The sequence below is a fragment of the Equus przewalskii genome, chromosome 21, assembly GCF_037783145.1.
Source record: "Equus przewalskii isolate Varuska chromosome 21, EquPr2, whole genome shotgun sequence".
In the NCBI taxonomy this organism is placed as follows: Eukaryota; Metazoa; Chordata; class Mammalia; order Perissodactyla; family Equidae; genus Equus; species Equus przewalskii.
Window position 1 is genome coordinate 7,177,462 of NC_091851.1, and position 20,327 is coordinate 7,197,788.

General features: G+C 45.0%; 1 protein-coding gene across 1 annotated transcript in view; it reads right to left on the reverse strand.

Moving 5' to 3' along the window:
* The window catches only part of PCSK2 (proprotein convertase subtilisin/kexin type 2), a 262,007-nt gene that overhangs the window by 12,109 nt on the left and 229,571 nt on the right, over positions 1–20,327 (reverse strand). The window contains exons 9-11 of the mRNA XM_070588775.1: positions 14,354–14,569; positions 11,552–11,652; positions 1,913–2,140 (exon numbers count right to left, since the gene is read on the reverse strand). Of these exons, the coding sequence (XP_070444876.1) occupies positions 1,913–2,140; positions 11,552–11,652; positions 14,354–14,569 (545 nt within the window). The remainder of the gene's footprint in view (positions 1–1,912; positions 2,141–11,551; positions 11,653–14,353; positions 14,570–20,327) is intronic.

Below are 20,327 nucleotides of genomic sequence, written 5' to 3' on the forward strand. Positions count from 1 at the left end.
GGGGCCCACAGGGAAGAATTCAGGCAGTACAAGAACTCAGGTGGAAAAAACCCTACCTATTAATTTTCACTAACTTCTAAGGGAAATGTAGCTTCTCCTTTGATTAAGAATGCAGGACACATGCCAGAGTGGTATTAGCACTTCCTCAGAGTTTGTCACCATAGAGCCCAGAGATTTCCACATCCCATGACAGTCATCGAAGGCACCTTGAAGCAGCATTTTGGTCATTATCACTGCTCTGAAATGATCGTGGCCATTAGACTTGCCACTAGGAGCTTTTTATTTAAAGCTGATAAAAGAAAGGACATCTATTACTTCAACACAAATTTGTTTTTTAACAAATTTTTACAACTGGTTTTCAATACACTTGGCTTCCTTCATAATCCTGTTTATTTTACCTAATGCATTTAAAACATTATACTGAGATGGGTGCACAGACTTCACTATATGCCCAAAGGGGCCAGAGTACAAAGTTGAGAATTGCTCAAGTAGAGGTTCAGCGGGGTCAAAAGTATTGTCCAGTTGCATGAAATCAAGATTTGAGTCCAGGTCTGAATAACTGACTACAAAAACTGCAGAGAATCCAGGACCAAAGGGGAGTGGAGGGGAGGCTGTACTGCGAGAAAGGTCTGATCCTGGCCAAGCTCGGACGACCAACAAAAATAAGGCTGGGGTGGGGGGTAAAGAGATGGATTTTACCACCATTTAAATGACATAAGTCCCAGAGGTGGATTCTCACAATGGAATACTATGCAGCAATGAGAATGGATGAGCTATTATTACACACAATAACTTGAATGGGTCTCACGAATATAAGGTTGAGAATAGAAACTGGACACAAAGGCATCCATACCAAGTGATCCTAGTCAGATAAAGTCCAAGAAGTGGTGAAGCTAATCTACAGGGACAGGAATGAAAACAATGGCTGTCTATGGGGTGTGGGGAGTGGGGTTTAACTGCAAAGAGCTTGAGGAATCTTTTTGGGGTCCTGGAAGTTTCCATCACTTGATCTGGGGGTGGTTACACACATGTATACAGTTATCGAAACTCAAATAATACTCAAGTTCTGTGCATTTCATTGTATGTAAACCATACCTCGATTAAAAATAATAATGATAAGAATTGCTGTTTCCATCTTCTGATGGACCAATGAGGAGAGAAATTAAATAAAGAGGGATCCTTATTGTCCAGTCCTCTTGCTGTGTTGGGAAGTTGGAAGGGAAGTAAGCACACGTGACCAGCCCAGGGGTTTCTGTGTGGGGATCTCCTCCCTCAGGTCCCTCCAGATGGCTGTCTACCTCACTCAGGGTCAAGTCAAGCCCTTACGTTGCCCCACAAGTAGAACAAATAAATAAATTATGTTATAGTTGCACAACGGAGCACTATTCAGCAGTGAGGATAAATGAACTACAAGTACTCAGTAAACATAGTTGAATCATTCTCAGCAAAAGAATCTAGATACAAAGGAGAACAGAGTATATGGTTCCATTTACATTAAGTAAAAAAAAGGGAAAATAATCTATGGAGTCAGAAGAATTGTGGTTACTCTTGAGGAGATGCTGATGGAAGTGGACACAGGAGGCCTTCTGGGATATTGGTTCTGGTCTGTCTACTGATCTGGGAGCTGGTTGCACTGGTTGATTTGTACACTTAAAAATAATGACGTAAACCACCAAAACAATACAGGCTCACACCTAGAAGCAGGGGTCCTGAGTTACCCAATTGTGCTCTATGTAAAGGGCGCCCCCTGGACTTGTGCAATACTACAGCTCTGCCTGGAAGCTGGCTGTCCCTGGATGAAATCCAGCACATCTCAGGATGACACAGAGGGAATCTGATACTGTCGCCAATGCCACGGTGCTGTCTCTGGGGTATTTTCCACATGCAGCAGAAGAATTGCTGCCTTACTTACTCAGGGTCCTGCACGGAGCCTCCCACACAGTGGAATCTCTCAGGCACGGTTTTCCAGTCTTTAGCCATTTTCACCATGGCGCCTGCATCAAGGACCCCGTAGCCAAAGAGGTGATTAAACTCCAGGCCGACTCCATTCCTCCGCCACTGATGGACCTCGTCATGAAGCTGGTTCCGTTTGGAGGTGAGCACAGTCAGATGTTGCATGTCTCTCCAGGTCAGACCCAGGCTGGACACCGGAGGCAGAGAGAGTGCGAGAACAAGGGCACGGGGGAAGGGGGGCAGGGGAGAGAGGGAGAGAGACACGGTGACTAAGATAGGACATAGACCCCTGGTAAGATTTTGTAACATCCATGGTCCCCCAAGTCAAGGTAGAATTTCCATGCACTGTTTAGAGCTTCCCTCTCTCTCTATGTATATACACATATACATACACACACACATACATAGATATACAAATACATACATATACACACACATATATGTCAATTAAAAAAATCTTGCCTTTCTTAAATAAATTTATTTCAGATGCACATTCTAACACACTGGAATGGCTAAAATGAAAAAGATTGACAATACCAAGTGTTGACAAAGATGTGGAGCAACCGGAACTCACAGACTTTGCTGACAGAAGTGTAAATTATTGCAAGTGCTTTGGAAAACTGTTTGGCTGTAGCTTCTAATGTTGTCCACATGCTTAAGCTATGGCCCAGAAGTTCCATTCCTAGGTGTATATCCAACAAAAATGTGTGTATACATTCACCAGACATATGTACTGGAATGTTCATAGGCCCAAACTATGAAGTCTCGAAATGCCTATCTACAGTAAAATGAAAAAACCAACTGAGGTGTATTTATAGGCTGTGGAATACTGTACTGCAATGAGAATGAATGAATAATTACTCTGAATAGTATGGATGAATCTCACAAACAGAATGTTGACCTGAAGAAGCCAGACACAGAAGAGAACATACTGTATGCTTCCAACTGTTTAACTATAAAAACAGGCAAAACCAATCTGTGCTGTTAGAAGTCAGCTTAGTGGTTAGTCTTGGGGTGGGGGTGACTGGAAGGGGACAAAAGGGCACTTCTGGGTGCCGGCCGTGCTCTGTTTCTGTTTCTTTTCCTTTTTTTTTAGTGCTCTGTTTCTTCATCTGGGTGTTGGCTACTTGGGTGCGTTCCACTTGTGAAAATGAGGCCGTCAGTTCTTCAAGGGCAGAGACAATATCTTCAGCATATTTGTATGCCCAGTGCCCAGGACAGCCCTCGGCACACTGTTTGTTCAGTGAATAAACAAATCTGCTTGCAAATGCTATTGTCTTTGGAAATTAGTCTATAATATTACTCAATGTGTCTGTTTTTCAAACTTCAAGTCACGACTCATTTATGGGCTAAGAAATCAGCTTATTGCATAGGACATCTGCCTGGGCTGCACGTTAAAATCTTCTGGTGAGGACATTTAAAATCCCTCTGCTCAGCCTACATCTCAGACCAATTAAATCAGAATCTCTGGGAGCGAGACCCAGGCTTTGGGAGTTGTTAACACTTCCCAGGTCATTCCAGTAGACAGCTAATGTCGAGAACCAGTGATTTAATGCCTGGGACCATCAGTAAAAAATGAACGGAAGAGAAAAGAAGAAAAGAACTGTGTGCATTGTATGTAATATAGGAAGCTATTTTTCATGGAAATTTTGGGGTGTATATGTGTGTGCATGTGTGTGCGTGGTGTGTTGAGTTGTAATGCAAATTCGTTTCTTGCTGAGAGTTGTGGTCAAAAAAGTTGGGAAAAACTGTGCGCAAATAATTCAAAGGACTAGGAACAACATAACTCTTCTGATAACATTTCAACACTTGCAGCGTTCATTGGTTTGAAGCTCTGAATCAGAGCCGAAAGATGCTAATGATTCATATTCGCTCTTGAAATGTAGACCTTCAGCTTTTAAGGATAAAGCTTCAAGGAAGGTCAAAGCTTATTTGAGAAAATTAAGAACATATCTGGGACACATGGCCCCCAGGGCCCCGGTGAATGGTGTGAAACTTCCTGAAGTTGATTACGGCTAAAGCTCCGTGTTCTGCTGGAATGGGGATTCTGATTTCATTAAACCCAGAAGTGTTGACAAATGAGGACTTGGTGACCTCTAGGTGGTCCAAGGGCTGGCTGGCAGCTGGAATATCTCTCTTCTTTGCTAGGAGTTCTGCCATAAAAATGTGTTATGCTTCCTGACACTTGGAGGTGGACTCCCTCAGATGTTTCTCCGTGATTTATTCTCATGAGGTCCATGAGAGAGAAAGAAGGTGTCAGAACAAGGAGCTTCTCACTTCTGAAATAAATCAGAACATAATCCATACCCCAATGTAACTGAGTTTGTGACACTACTCAGCAATTTGCAGAAGTCTGAACAGTAAAACTGCGTCCCTCCTAGTTCCCACTTTTGAGCAATTTCTGAGCAATTGACAGAATATACTGTTGTGTAAAATAGGTATTTCATCAACCTGCTTTATGCTGTAATGCTACCATAGCAGCTCAAGAATTTTAGGTGATATGTACTAAATAATAAAAAATACATTTACAGAGTGTCTGCAGTCTAAAGGTCACTGTGTTCAGTGTTATAAGACAAGTAACATGACACATTCTTCCCTGTCCTCAAATATTCTATATAATAGGAGGGAAAGTAAGACACAGAGATGTGGTAAGGTGCTACACAATGAAACGATTCCATGAACATCTACTGAGTGTCTACCACGTCTAGGCAATGTGCTAGTTCGGGGCTTGGGAGGTCCCTGTCCTCTCAGGGCTTATAGTTTTGGGGGACAGACAGACAGCTCAATATTTAAAAAGAAAAGACCGTCACGATGGGGGAACTCAAGATGCCAAGGAAGCCAACAGTGGAGCCCTATGTTATCCCAGCTGGGGATCTCAGACTGCTGTCCTCAGGCCCACTGCATCAGAATCACGTGGGGAGTAGTGACAAATGTGGAATCCTGGCCTCAACCCCAGCTCTCCAGAATTGGCATCTTGGAGGTTGTGGGCCTGAGAATTTGCACTTAAGACAACTCCCCAGACCATTCTTCTGCACATGGATGTTTGAAAATATTGGTCTAAGACAGCAGTTCACAACCTTGGCTGCACATGTGAAACAAACATTAACAAAATGACGATGTCAGACAGGAAGCAGCCATGTTGATTCCATGGGCTGTCCAAGCATCTGGCATTTCCAATATGCACCAAAAGCTTGAGCAAACCTGATGCAAGGGAGTGTTTCCTAACCACCTGGGCAGCACTGGGGATGCTTGTTGAAATTGCAGCTTTCCAGGCACTCTCCTGGAGATTCTGAACCTGTGGAACTGGGCTGGGCTTGGGTATCTGTTTTTAACAAGCATCAGTTCCAGGGATTCTGATTATTAGGAAATTTGAGAAACTTTGGTCCAGGGGCTCAGCAAGGATCTCTTAGGAAGTGACAGTTCAAGCCCAGGTCAAAGGGATGAGGAGGAGTGAGTGAGTGAAAGCACAGGGAAGCGGGGTGGGGTGGTCCTAGGGGAGAGACGGTTCTGGAAGGAAGGATCTAGAGGCGGAAGAAGACAACTATCACGTGGGTGATAAAAAATGTGCAAGAGGGCAGGAGAGTGTGACAGGGAAGGAAAGCCAGGAACCTGAGGCAGGAGAGTGTGACAGGGTGTCCCTCACATTAGAGCACTGGGACTTTATCTCAGTGACAGCCAGTAAGGGCAGAAACACATGATCCGATTTTTTAAACATCACCAGGGAGAATGGAATCGAGAATGTGGGACTGGAAGTCAGGACCGCACTAGTGAGAGGCTGCAGCAGGAATCTGGCCCAGGTATGACCATAAGGAACAAACCCAGGAGCTGTCACAAGGCCAGGCATGAGCAGGTCCCAGGTGAATTATCAATAAAAACTGTGACATTTGTGCATCTGGCAGGGAGCTTATTGGCTGAGTCCAATTGCTCACAGGACCCTGTGATGTTCCAGGGGTAAATGTTCAATTGTTAGTAGACTGGTTTTAGGCCACTCAGGGTGGACCAGTTGGCTCTTGGTACAGAGCGGTCACCCACAGAGATCACAGCTGAACCCAGGGCTTCTAGAAGAGGCGTGAGGATGGTCACAATTTCATCTGGAGTGGCCAGGGCTCCAAAGAGAGAGGCGGCTCAGCACTCTGAGGAGAAAGTCCTGGCCTGATGTGGCAGTGGTCTTGAGCAAGGAGAGTGTGCGGTTCTTGGAAAAGCAAGTCTGAAGCCCAGGGAGAGATCTGCCTCAAGTGGCTCAAAGAGCAAGCTTGCACCAGGGAGGCTGAGGAAGAACTGTTTCCTCAGCCATGTGAAGCTGGTCCTGGAGGTGAATTCTGTGTTTACGATGGTTTGCCCACGTACAACAGGCAGAAGCTTATCTCCCACAGAGCCCTGCACCTGCCAAAGCCCATGGCTGCTGCCGACCTCCCGCTGCTTCAAGTATCGAGCTTTGTTTTGAGTTCCTATTTGTGCAGATTGCCCCTCACCATTGTCTTTCAGAGTTCTTCTATTTATGGTATTAAATTCTCCTGGGCCCAATTAACATTTTCCTCCTAATCACCAAGACAGCAAAGGGAATTTAAGGAGAGAACACGTATCTTTAGAGGAACTGAAAACTGAAATGTTTTAAAGAGGCCACAGTTTTAAAGTTGGAGGAATGACTTCTACTAACATCTGGTAAACTCTAGAAGCCAACAGAGTTTTAATCCTTCTGCTTATTGGACACGATCTTTAACTGAACAGAGTAAGGTGTGTGACCCTGAGCAAGCAGCTTCCCTCCTCTGGGCCTTGTTCTCGTCGTCCATAAGAAGAGCTGTTTGGAGAAGTAAAAGGTCCATTTGTTTCCTTTCAGCTTTAAAATTCAGTCTATACTCTAAACTCTGACAGGGTTAAAAATCAATTTCAAAGATCTGGATTATTTCCAGTCTCAGAAAAATTATGCATTTGTGAGTCAAGCTGGCATTTTCTCCACAGTCCCTGTTTACCTAACTCCTATGAAAATCCAGTTTACATGACACCCTGGTGTAGTGTGGTGGGCAAAACCCTGTCTCGAAGAAATGCAAACCTGATTTTGTGGATCGTTTCTGAGGAAGAGCCAATTCGTTCCTGGTGGCCTGTCACTACAGGCAAAACGAGTGGTGAGACCCTCAGCCCAGATGGCGGCTCTTGTATGTCCCACAGTTAGGCTGAGGAAAGACCCCGGAGCTGGAGCCCAGGCTTCCTAGGGTTTAAACCCCAGCTCTGCCATTTTCCAACCTTGGGCAAGTCATTTTAACAATCCAAGCCTCAGCCTTCCTATCTGCAAAATGGGGAGTAGGCCTTCGAGGCTTGCTGCGGGTTGGAAATGCGGACCACTGTGTGAAAAGTAACTAGCATGGTACTGGGCGTTTAATACAGAGTTTATTATTAATAATAAAATCGGTCTCATATACTGAGTGTTGATGTAAGTTAGAAGACAATAGATACTATTTCCCAAGTAAAGTAATGGTCACGATATTTAAAAGTAAATGAATGTTTTTCAGTTTTAAGCCATATTGAATCCTAAAATCAACATATATCCAATTAAAAAGTGCACTTTCCTGAAGGCACGATATTTGGGAAGCAGAGCTACAACATTCCAGGAAGTCCTAGGAGACTTATTGATGAGCTAACTCAGCTGGTGGATTTTTTTTTTTCCTGTGCTCTTCCCCTTTTCCTGCCTGAACTGTAAACATGATGGCTGGAGCTCCAGCAGCAGCTAGAGAACATGAAGGTGGAAGAGCAGAAATCTAGAAAGAGATGGATTCCCTGATTTACAGTGGCAGCCCTACACTAGCCCTGGGCTCCTTACCTCTATATTATCTTTCACCTGACAGAAAAATAAAGCCCTGTCTCTACTTAGCTATTGTTATTTGGAGTTCCTGTTTTCAATCTTGATCTAATGCCAGCACCCAGTCAGAGGCAGAGTCTAGCTGTTCACTTTCAGCACAACAGCACCCTGATTCATAGGTTCTGAGAGCCATTGCCTTACTGGATGCCATACACCCAGTCCACAGACCAGCAGCAGGGTTATGCAGTCCTCAGAACAGGGGTTGAAAAGACAGATTCTTGGGCCATTCATCCCTGAAGTTTTGTATTCAGTGACTCTTGGCTGAGACCTGTGGATCTACCATTTTCAAAACTCCCCACAGGGGCCAGCCCCATGGCCGAGTGGTTAGGTATGCAGGCTCTGCTTCGGCGCCCCAGAGTTTCACCAGTTCGGATCCTGAGTGTGGACCTAGTATGGCTCATCTGGGCAGTGTCCCACATAGCAGAACTAGAAGGACACACAACTAGAATTTACAAGTGTGTACAGGGGGCTTTTGTGGAGAAGAAGAAGAAAAATTTTCCCTCGGGGCTCAACTTCACTTGTTATTCGGGAAATGCAAATTAAAACTACAATGCAATTCCACTCAACACTCATAAGAATGGCTACAGTGAAGAAGACTGATAATACTAAATGTTGATGAAGATGTGGAACAACCGTAACTCTCATACACTGCTGGAGGGAGTGTCAATGGGTACACTCACTTTGGAAAACTATTTGGCTGTATCTACTAGAGCTGCACATACGTATACCCCATGACTCAGCATTCTGACTCCCTAATATACACCCAACAGAAATCCATATCTTCACCAAAAGACACGTACAAGAAAGTTCCTAGCAATATTACTCATAACAGCCCCAAGGTGGAAACAGCCCAAATATCCATTTATACAATGGAGTAATATTCAACAATGAGTATGAATGACCTACAACCACACACAACAGCGTGGGGGAGATTCCTCCATGCAAAACAGCACATACTGTACTGAGGTAATGGTCTGTTTCTTGATGTGGGTGCTGGTTACATGGTTAACTTTGTAAGAAGTCATTGAGCTGTACCTAATATTTGTGCACTTTTGTCTGTGTCTATTACACTTCAATAAAGAGTTTACATGAAAAAATCCATCCCCCAGAAGTGTTTTGTTCTAGTCCAATATGTGGGCCACTTTACTACGGATGGTTCTCGTGAGCCAAACGTTTGCCTCTTTATGACATCTACCCCTCCAGCCTAGCTCAGCCCTCTAGAACCAGACAGAAAGCCCTGGCTCATGGAGAGAACCCCAAATATTTGAAGGTGCAGTCACCCATCAAAAGAAATCGTTTGAAATTTCTCTAATATTGGTCACACTGGGAAATGTGAACAATATTCTCTGTGACTCAAGAGCCATTTTCAAGCACCTGGCAGAAAAGCACTTTCTGAGATTGAACAATGAAGTGGTGCGCGGGCAGGACAGAGGAATGGCTTCCCTTTTCTCCCCTGGAGTCATGGGGGTGGTTGTTCCTCCTCTTTCACGGTCCTGAAGGGCATACATTTAGACAGGATAATTTGTTTATCGCATCCAAATTGTTTTGGAAAAGTTTTCTTATTGGACCTCTGGGTGGGCAACAACCCTCAAGTGCTGTCACACACGCATGTCACTGAGGACTCTCAGTTGCCCTGTCTCAAGATAAAGAGAGATGAGCTGTAGGAACTGTTCATGGAGAGACTTTCGCTCCTCCTCCCTCTGGACTCTCTCTTGGGGCTATTTTGTGCTGACCAGTGGTTTTAACTGCTGGCTACTGGAGCCGCTTTGCCTGCAGGTGCAGAAAGCCAGAGGCGCCCTGGCGTTCACTTCCCCAGGCGCGGCTCTCAGCCAATGACCGACCAGTACGAGAACATGGCAGCCCGGCATAATTTACACTCCAGAACTCCCTGGGCTGAGGCCAGAACTTCTGAAGTGGCGCCCTTTCTTGGATCCTTCCCCATCCCTTACCTGCTCCCTCTACTTCCCACTGGTCTCTTCTGAGCGCCCTTTCTTAAGAAATCACTTGCACCAAACTCTGGGCTCTGGCAGACAGCGTTCTGAGGAGTATCAGGACTGGCTCCCATGATGGGCTTGAACCACCAACTGCCAGGTATCATTTTTTCCCTCTTTACGGCAATAGAGAGCATTAAATTGATGACCACTGCTCCAAAACGAAGCGTGCCTAAGTGGTGACGGCATTCTCTTCCAATAGACATCTGCAAGCATGTGCTAAGGATGGTGACTAATCGGGGTAGAGCCCGGGAATCTGTTTAGAGAGCCCACAGCCGTACTCCATCACCTTGATTTATTTAGGTTGTCCCTTTGTATGCGTAAGGGCCTGATCAAGCGACATTTTACTTGCCAAAATCCAAGGAGACTTTGAGTCAGGTTCTGCCCTCTTAGATTTAAAGGGAGCCCAGCAATGTCTTCTTGTTTTCAGAGCACTCCTGCCCTCTGTTCTCTGCGTGGCTCAGTGGGGCAGCAGGCTACCCAGTTGGTCTGCTCCCAGCTGGAGTGAGCAGACGCAGCTCAGACTCCAGGGCCTGACAGGCACTGAGAGGAAGTTTCATCTTCAGAAAATGCACATAATACATGAGTAAGTTTTGGTGTCTGTGCTTAATAGGAATGTTTTGACCAGTGTCTGTCTCTTGGGGTCCTACATTTTCCACCTGACATTCATAAGAAGACTCAAAGTTTGGCCTGGTCCGAAGAGCAGAGTCATCCCCAATTTGGGGCCTTATCTGTAAAAGAAGGATAACTCTGCCTTTGCTGCTTGAAGGCAGAGGGCTGGACCAGATAATCTTTTGAAGTTCCTTCTTATTCGAGGAATCAACTCTTACCTCATTTGCAAATCAGAAAATATGCTGCACATGTGGAGAGAGACAAGCAAGGCTGCCTGGAGATTGATGCTAGAGCGTCTGGTTGCCTAGCAACAGCTGACAGGGACGGGGACTCGCCTCCTCTTCCCCAGGAGCCTGAATCCAACTTCTCACAAGTTGCTGGTGCCACATTCTCAGACAACTCCCTACATAGCGGGCATCTGAACTCAAACCACGTGTGCGGTGCCTGAAGCCTGTGTGTTCATTCCTCAAACACAGGCCAGCCTCTGGCCTGCACTAGGAGAAGACAGAGTGTCAAGTGGGCAGGGACCTTCGCTGATGCTCACATCCGAGGTGTGCTCAGCAGCATCGATATGTGGCCTCTCCGTGGGATGGTGAGAACAGAGAGGATGGCCTCCTCTTACTGTAGCTTGGAAGGTTTCCCAGTAAAGCCTGTTTCTTGGTCTACACTGCGTGACTTTGCCGACCTTGTCTCAGTGTTAGAAGTTAACAAGTCTTGAGTGGCAGCACCATGACTGTCCCATGTTCTAAAATACCTTTCTAGATACCCAGCTTGGCAATTTTTTTTCATTTTAGCTGATTGTGAGTATTATTGGAGTAAAATAGCCAAGGGATCCAAAGAAGATAAAGGGAAATTTGATGAAGAAAAAAATATCCACATGTTCCTATTTGGTATCTGAGCAAGTAGCTGATAGGTGTGGTTGAGTGATGGGGTCTTGTGTTCTCCTGGGGATGTAGTTTTGTGGTGTGTGTGTACTACTTAGGGCCTGTGGTTCCTTTAGAAACACCCACCAGAGTTCACTGGCCCAGACTATTCACAGGCTCTCCACCCACTTTGCCTCCTCGACACCTGATGTTGGGTGGAGACACACGTGTTAGTCCACCCTGCAGAGCTGGCCTTTGACCCCAAGCTGGAAACATACTTAGCCTCTAAAGCCAGTGCAAACACTCCAGCTGCCTCAGGAGCAGCCGCGGATGTCCCAGAATGCCTCAGAGTGCAGTTGCCATACAAATCTGTGGTTGCCTGGAAGGGAAGATATTGAGTAATGAGTGAATAAGTCACACTATTTTGAACCCCAAAACAATACGGAGCAGAGGATTATCTATTTCTTTTATTTAAACTCTGCCTTGTTCTGAAGAAGATTAAGATGAAAGTAAGGATAAGCTCAAAGCCTATCTGTCTATCTATTTTGCCTTACATTTTATCTGAGCTTCCTAGTAGCCCATGCAAAAAGGAATACATAATCAGTTAAAGTCACAGTGTCCACAAGATAAAAACAAGTCAAGTGTTGAGAGAAGCATATCTGCAGTTATTCCAGGGACAAGAGAGACATTTCTTTCCTAATAGGAAACACTACAGGTAGAAAGTGATAAGTCAATACCACCACCATAGTCAATGCAATAGTGAGTTTTGTGGCACTGGGAGCAGCTTGGAAAGCCCAAAGGTCACCGCATCATTATTTCTTTTCCCTTCACAAAGGAAAGGGGGCATTCCCAAAGAAGGAAGGATAAACATGCTCAGCTAAAGTTTGCTAGAAGGACAAGCTATAAAAAGAAAATATTTCTCTACCTCTAAAATTCATGGAGAGATTCTGAGACACGTTGAGTCAAGAGAATTGAGTGATAAACGTGACAAATAAAAATGGCAAGCAATAGGATATATTGGAGAATATGAGGAAGCCATTTGGTATAAACCTAATTCGGCCTGACCTTGTCTTTCCAAAAGGGCCTGACCGTGGCTGTTGAGCATGCACTGTATATCTGCTTTAGATGTTCCCTATGGCAAGAACAAAGTCCCTTGAGATAAAGGTGCAACTTCCCTCCCCCTCCCAACGTTGGTGTCTCCTTAAGGATTAAGCATCTTTCCTTAGGCTAGAAACTGATTGCTGCGCTCACCTGTGACTGCCCAGCTCAAAGATAATAGTCTTGCCTCCTGCTACGCCCTCTGAGATAGCGGACCCACTACCTGCTGTGTCCATCAAGCGCTGTGCTGACAGCGCAATCTTGTGACTATTGCAGGAGGGACATTTCAATCACATGTGAAACATCCTGCTTGGGGGCATATAACCACTCTGTACACCTCACTTCTTTGGTGCCCTTTCTTCCCTCGGGAAGAAAGGCCCTGGGCCATGGCCCTCACATTTCAGCTCAGAATAAACTCACCCAAATTTTCATTTATAGATTGGTTATGGATTATTTTCGTCGACAAATGTGAGTGATCACTTTCATAACTGTTCTTAATTGGAGGGACTGATCACTCGGGTTTTAAAGGACTTTCACAAGGAGGAAAACTTCACTTTGACTGTTTGTGAGAGCCAGGGTTTTCACTAAGCTCGCGTATAAACCACAGGAATTCTCCTTCCTCTTGTGTTTGTCTGCAGGATCCTCAGGTGGGCCTTTTCTTTTGAGGAGCAACGTATCAGGGCGTTTAAAGGCATCTATTGGAGAAAATTACAATATTCAGAGAGAACTCAAGGCCCTTCTCCAGCCCAAGTAGAAAGCAAGTCATAGATAAGGTTGAAGACAAATTGGTGCCACTGGGAGCTCCTTGGGGGTTGGGAGTAGAGCTTTAGGGGGAGGGGCGAAGCATTACAAATGGAACGGGATTGGGGCGCCCTCGCTTGCCTCTTCTGCTGCGCTTCCTCCCCTTCTGCCCCTAAGCTGGTAGGAGTGGAGGGCTGAAATCTCCTGCTTGGAGGAGCTGGCACACTTTCCATCTTCCCGAAGACCAAGGCGGAGCTCAGGAGGGCTCACGGAGGGAGCCAGGCTAAGCTCTGTGTCTCCTCCAGGTCAAGGGATCCCCCGACTCCCATGAGAGCCGGGCCAGCTTGCTGAGGTGGGGCCCAGGCTGGAATCTGAGACTGAAGCACTGGTCGGTAATAAGGACTGTGTTCCCAGTTCCTGTCCTTGGGGAGCCCCAGCTGAGGTGGGTGGCCAGTCAGGATGTAACTCAGCAGGATTATTGAAGCACCTACTAAGTTCCTGGCTTGGAGGTCTGAGGAAAGGCTGATATGTGACTGAAATAACCAGAGAGAGGAAAAGATTCAAAAGGTTCATTATGCTCTATAGATATTTATTTCTAAGGGACCTGGAAAATTCAGCTTTTTACTTAGTTGCCCAGGAAGGAAGACCTGCTCAGAAAAGTGCAATAATTAGGTTAAGTCTGTGATACTTGACCTTTTTGTTTTTTTAATCATAGACTCATTTTAAAATATGATTAAAACCATCACTCTTCCTTTGAGAAAATACACGTGTGTGCCCAATTTTGGGGGGTTTATGGATCCAGAAAAGCCCATCCATGGATGCTATATTTTAATTACTGTAGCAAATGGGTGGGTTCTTGGCTCACATGGGTGCACGGTTGTGATGTCCCAATTCTTAAAATTAACTCTCCTTATAAGTGATGTGCTGGGCCAACTTGTTGATAAACCGGAGCTGTTATTATTTGTAAGCCAAAGCGATACACAAGAAAGACAATCTATGGCAAAGGAGCTGGAAGGGGTCAACACGTTCTTGCTCCCAACTTGCACATCATATATCTCTACCCTGATGACAAAGCTTTGTTAGGCCTGGAAGAAAATGGATCGCCCCTCAGATCTTGCGCTACGTCTCTCAGGGAAGAGGGAGAGTCCCTTCCTTCCATGACGTCACACAGCGTCCCGGCATGACGTGGCACAGCGGCCGCGCATTCCACCGCCTGGCAGAGGGCCAGCGGCAGCACTCACCACGCCGGCCTCAGGGTTCCTCTTCCTGCCGTTGCTGAAGGTGGAGGCCAGGGTGGAGGAGCAGCTCTCGTCGTACAGCGCGGTCCTGCCGTCGTTGATGGCCGAGTTGATGGAGATGGTCCACATGCTCGAGGCGTAGCCGTCGCAGTTACAGTCGTCGTAGCTGCCGCCGTCCCCGGAGGCCCACACGTAGATGCTGCCTTTGCCCCCTCGGCCCTGCGGGGACACGGAGAGACGCCGCCAGCTCCCGTGCCCGCGCGCGCCCGGGGCTGCGAGGGGCCCGCCCGGGGGGTCAGGCTTCGGCCTTCCTCGGCAGCCAAGGAAGCCACTGGATGTTTCTCTCCGCCCTTGAAAACCGCTATCTCCCTGGCAGGGCGCCGTCTGTCTTTTCCAGGAAGGATTCAGTGTAAAACGTCATCCGAATTCACAGTTAAGTTGAGGATAACGAGGTAGAATCTCCTTAAAATTTACCAGTGAGCTGCTTTTTGAAAAAGCTCTAAAGATAATGCACACTTATGGTAAAAAAAATTCAAAGTTTATGGAAAGGAGAATGGAAGAAAAATCCCCCTAGATGTAATCGTTATTATCCAATTCTTATGTGCCCTTTCATACATTCTTCAGCAAAAATGTAATTATACATATATACATTTATACTTAGCTATATAGGATATAAAGGATATATATTTTTTATTTTATATATAGTTGTATATCTGTTATATATATAAATTTACATATATGTAGATATTCTAGGTATAAAATGCACATTATACGCCAAGATATGTAAATCTTACAGATTGTATATATGTATGTCCTATATGTATGTATATAAGATTCTAGTATAATTTTTTATATATATATTTTTTACTTATTTGGATCATACTAGAATCCTTTTTTTTTTTTTTTTGGTGAGGAAGATTGGCTCTGAGCTAACATCTGTTGCCAATCTTACTCTTTTTTTTTTTTTTTTTACCACCAAAGCCTCAGTACATAGTTGTGTATCCTAGTTGTAAGTCATTCTAGTTCCTTTATGTGGGATGCCACCACAGCATGGCCTGATGAATGGTGTGTAGGTCGGTGCCGAAGATCCAAACCTGTGAACCCTGGGCCACCAAAGCAGAGTGTGTGAACTTAATCACTTGGCCATGGGGCTGACCCCTAGAATCCTTTTAAACACAACATTATATGACGTTTTACTTGTGCAGGGGAACGCTAAATATAGGAAGAAAGTCTAATATGATCAAGTGAAACATACAGCAAAAATAACTTTAAACACATAATAATATGCACAATGGTTATTACCATATATTAATTGGTTATGATTGGCAAACTTTGTCATAAATCCCTACAGTTAGCATTGCTCTTCTGTTCAAACCATGGTCCTAGTGCTTATCTTTGTCTTTTCCCGTTCCCTGTCTTCAAGAATCTTCTCTGCACCTCCATAACCCAGGAGTGGCCATTCCCTCTGGCTTCCTTGTGTGACCCTGGGTAGTAGGGCTGTGTGGGTGGAGAGGGGAGCAGACTGCAGCCTCCACCCACTCCACAGCCTGGCCCAGAGCCACCCCATCACCCTCTAGGGGAAGAAGACAGACAGAAGCTATGGCAGAGAAAGTCTGTCCTTGTGTGGCTACCAGGAGTCTGGGGTCCTGACTCAGTGGTTCGAGGGTGGAGATGCCTGAAGGAAGGGAGACCACTTCTGAGGCCTCCAGGGTCTCTCTACCTGCTGATAGTGAGACGTGACATTTCCATCACTTCTAACCTGACTTGCAGTTAATTACCCTGTGATTACTGAGACGTGTCAACAAAGATTTATTCAGCCACTAGCTGGGAACTGTCCTCCGTGTCTCGGTAAATCTATACTGGAAAGCCTCCACCAAAACAAGCAACTGCTCTCAGAAACCAGACAGAGAGGGAAACGTATCATCCTGACAGCAGGTGCAGAGGGTCGTGCTCTCAAACAGACTCAGACGGGGCTCAGTGTCAAGAAATGGCACCTTCTGAAAGTGAACTGATGTGAGTCAGTGTAAATGAGGAGGCCACCATCTGTGGAATTTTCCCTGGACCAGGCCACAGGGGGGCTGCTGTGAGACGAAGCAACCTTTGCAAACGGAAATCAATGGTAGAAGCCTTCTCACCTTGGTGTAGGGGGTGTGGTAGATGGATCGTGACCCTGATTTTTCAGGCTTCTCTGTGTTCATGCCCTTTACGATTTGACTTTGCAGCCCTGCGCATCAAGAGGAGGGGTCTGCTTCCCAACCTTGAATCCTGGCTGGCCTCCTGGCTTGCTTTTGCTAAGAGAATGTGGTGGAAAGTGATGCTGTGTCAGTTCCAAGTGGAGGTCTTCAGAGGCCCTATACACTTCTGCTCGCTCTCTGCGAATTCTGTGGCACCATGGGAACAAACCCGAGTTGGCCTGCTGGTTGAGGACAGGCAGAGCCTGGTCAAATCCACTGCCCTGGCTGACAGCCAAACTGCCAGACATGTGAGTGAGGCCATCCCAGACCAGCCAGTCTGTAGCTCACCCTCCAGCTGGCCACAGATGCGCGAGTGAGGCCAGCTGACAGTAGCCAAGGCTGGCCCAGATGAGCAGAACAGCTCCACTGGCCTGCAGACTTATGAGCAAAATTAAATAGCTATTATTTCAAGCTACCGAGTTTTGGGGCAGTGTGTCATGTGGCCTAGCTCACGGATACGCTGAGAACAACTGTCAGCCTGTTTCTGAACAGTAAGTAGCAAACATTAGTTTTCTATTGAACTGCAAGACTTGCCCACAGAATACTTTGATTCCTAGGGAATAGTAGTAAACTTTGCTTTCCTAAGCAAGATAGAACGCATGAATTATAATTATATCCTTGCTTCTAATGATGAGATATTAGCACCCAATAGTCCCTGGTTTCTGGGGAAGATGGCCCAGTGAGGAGACAGCTCTAGTTCGAGGGGCAGATGAGTGGGGAAGGGGCATCTGTAAGAGGACTGAGAGCTGGTTATGGGATGGGTCTGTTAACCCATCGGGACGGCACGCTGCACTCTTCTGTTAAAACGATGCCCCAAGGTCCAGTTCTGCCCCCCAGCTTGACCTCAACAGGAGCTGGGCAGAAACCGAGACGGAACCAGTATGACCTACACTCAAACAATAGTCGGTTGGAGGATACAACAGAAAAAACTAGGATAATAATCATGGCAGGCACTTCTATGGCGCCTACTGTATGTCAGGGACTGCTCTAAGTACTTCACGCGTTAACTATTGAACCCTCACAGCAATCCTGTGTGGCAGCACCATTTATGCTAGCCATGCAAGGACACCATACTTAGGAAGAAACTCAACAAACTGAAAAAAAAGGGGCTAAGCACTAAATAAGACTTAACTCTATGGAGGGACACAGATGACGATTTGACCCAACAGAAAGACACATCAACACATCATGTTCTTGGATAGAAAGCATCACAGAGATATGAATTTCCCCCAAGTTAACTTCTAAATTCAACAGCATCCCAATAAATATACTGTATCAACTGAGATTCAGTCAGGTAAATATTAGCACACTGGGCAGTTCAACAGAGGGAATTTTATCCAGGGAACTAGTGGGAAAGAAGAACCAAAAACCCAAATGGGGCATGGGAGGCCACCCAGAGATTCGGTTCTCTCTAAGAGCCCAGAGCGGGGTGGGGGAAGGGAGTGGGTGGCCCAGGAGTCCACACTGTAGGTGGCAGCTGGGCCCCCGGAGGGTGGGCTGTCTGCTGGGGGTCTCCCGCCCTTATTCTGCAGCGCATGCTCAGACTAGAATGGCAATCAGACATGCGCACACTCTTTACAGTTGAGTTGCCTTTTCTCCCTTGCACTTTTTTTTTTCAGGAAGGCAGCTGCATTTAGAGGAAATTAAATATGTGGTGCGACTCCACTTTGAATTGTATCTTTGACTGAGTCAGTCTTTTGGAGTTTAGAGAGATCAGTGCCTCTCAAAAGTGTTCCTCAGATGAGAATTTTTCACCCAGGCACTACTGACGGTTTTTAACCACTATGGTTCTCAAGCAGGAGTGATCTGGCACCCCAAGGGGCATTTGGCACACTTGGAGACCAGACCAGGCCCTGGCCCATGGGTGTTATGTGCCTGCAGATACTGCTGAGGCAAGTCTGGTATAGCTCACCTTTTCCTAAACACTCAGTTATACTAATTTTTATTTTCCAGTCGCTTTGACATCTTAATACAACACTGACATACTTTAAAAAAAGTTATTGTATTTTTTATTATGAAAATCATATTCAATGTAGAATAATTGGAAACTAGACTATGAAAAAGAAAATAAAAGTTCTTTATAATCTTCCACGAATAGAAAATCACTGGTGATATTATGTGGATTCCTGCCGGTTTTATATCATAAATGCAAAGTATAAGAACAGGTTTAAGAATGAAATTGGGATCATAAAATAGACCCACTTTTGTGGCCCTGCTTAAAATGTATTTCTCACCTACTATTATATCATTAACATTTCCTCATGTAATTAAATATTCTTCTACACTATAATTTTTTATTAGTCTTATTAAATAGCCATTCCATAATTTATTTACTGCTTTTCTTAGACATACATGGAAGGCTATTTCCAATTTTTTTTTTGAGGAAGATTAGCCCTGAGCTAACATCTGCTGCCAATCCTTCTCTTTTTGCTGAGGAAGACTGGCCCTGTGCTAACATCTGTGCCCATCTTCCTCCACTTTATATGTGGGATGCCTACCACAGCATGGTAACAAGCAGTGCCATGTCTGTGCCTGGGATCTGAACCAGTGAACCCCAGGCCGCCAAAGTGGAACATGTGAACTTAACTGCTGTGCCACCGGGCTGGCACCTGTTTCCAATTTTTAAAGTTCTTTAACAAACATCATTTTATGTATGTCTTTGCATTTCTGTTTATTAGGCAGAGTTTCTAAAAGAGGTCATTTTGGGTGCAAAGGAATTAATGAAGATTCTTGATCCATATTATTGTTCTTTATGCAGCTTGTTAAAAATTTATATTTTTACCAGCAGTGTATAAGAACTCCACATTCAGCCCATGTGGGTCAAGATTTAGAATCATAATTTTATTTTCTTTCTTTGTTCTTCTTTTTCTAATTCTGTTAGGTGTTGTTTGAGATTGCTTATCTGAGATTTTTCTTGTTTATTGAGGTGAGCCTGTATTGCAATGAATTTCCCTCTTAGGACTGCTTTTGCTGCGTCCCAAATGAGTTGTATGGCACGTTTTCATTTTCATTTGTCTCCAGATAATCTTTGATTTCTTCTTTAATTTCTTCAATAATCCATTGTTTGTTCAGTAGCATGTTGTTTAGTCTCCACATTTTTGCTCCTTTCCCAGCTTTATTCTTGTAGTTGATTTCTAGTTTCATAGCATTGTGATCAGAAAAGATGCTTGGTATTATTTCAACCCTCTTGAATTTGTTGAGGCTTGCTTTGTTTCCCAAGATACGGTCTATCCTTGAGAATGTTCCATGCACACTTGAGAAGAATGTGTAACGTGCTGTTTTTGGATGGAGTGTTCTATATATATCTACTAAGTCCATCTGGTCTAGTTTTCATTTAATTCTATAATTTCCTTGTTGACTTTCTGTCTGGATGATCTATCCATTGGTGTTAGTGGCGTGTTGAGGTCCCCTACTATTATTGTATTGTTGTTGATGTCTCTTTTTAGTTTTGCTAATAGCTGCTTTACAAATTTTGGTGCTCCTGTGTTGGGTGTGTATATATTTATAAGCGTTATGTCATCTTGGTGGAGTGTCCCTTTTATCATTATAAACTGCCCGTCTTTGTCTTTCTTGATCTGTTTTGCTTTGAAGTCTACTTTGTCTGATATAAGTATGGCGACACCTGCTTTCTTATGTTCATTATTAGTTTGGAGTATTGTCTCCCATCCCTTCACTCTGAGTCTGTGTTTGTCTTTGGTGCTGAGGTGTGTTTCCTGGAGGCAGCATATTATTGGGTCTTGTTC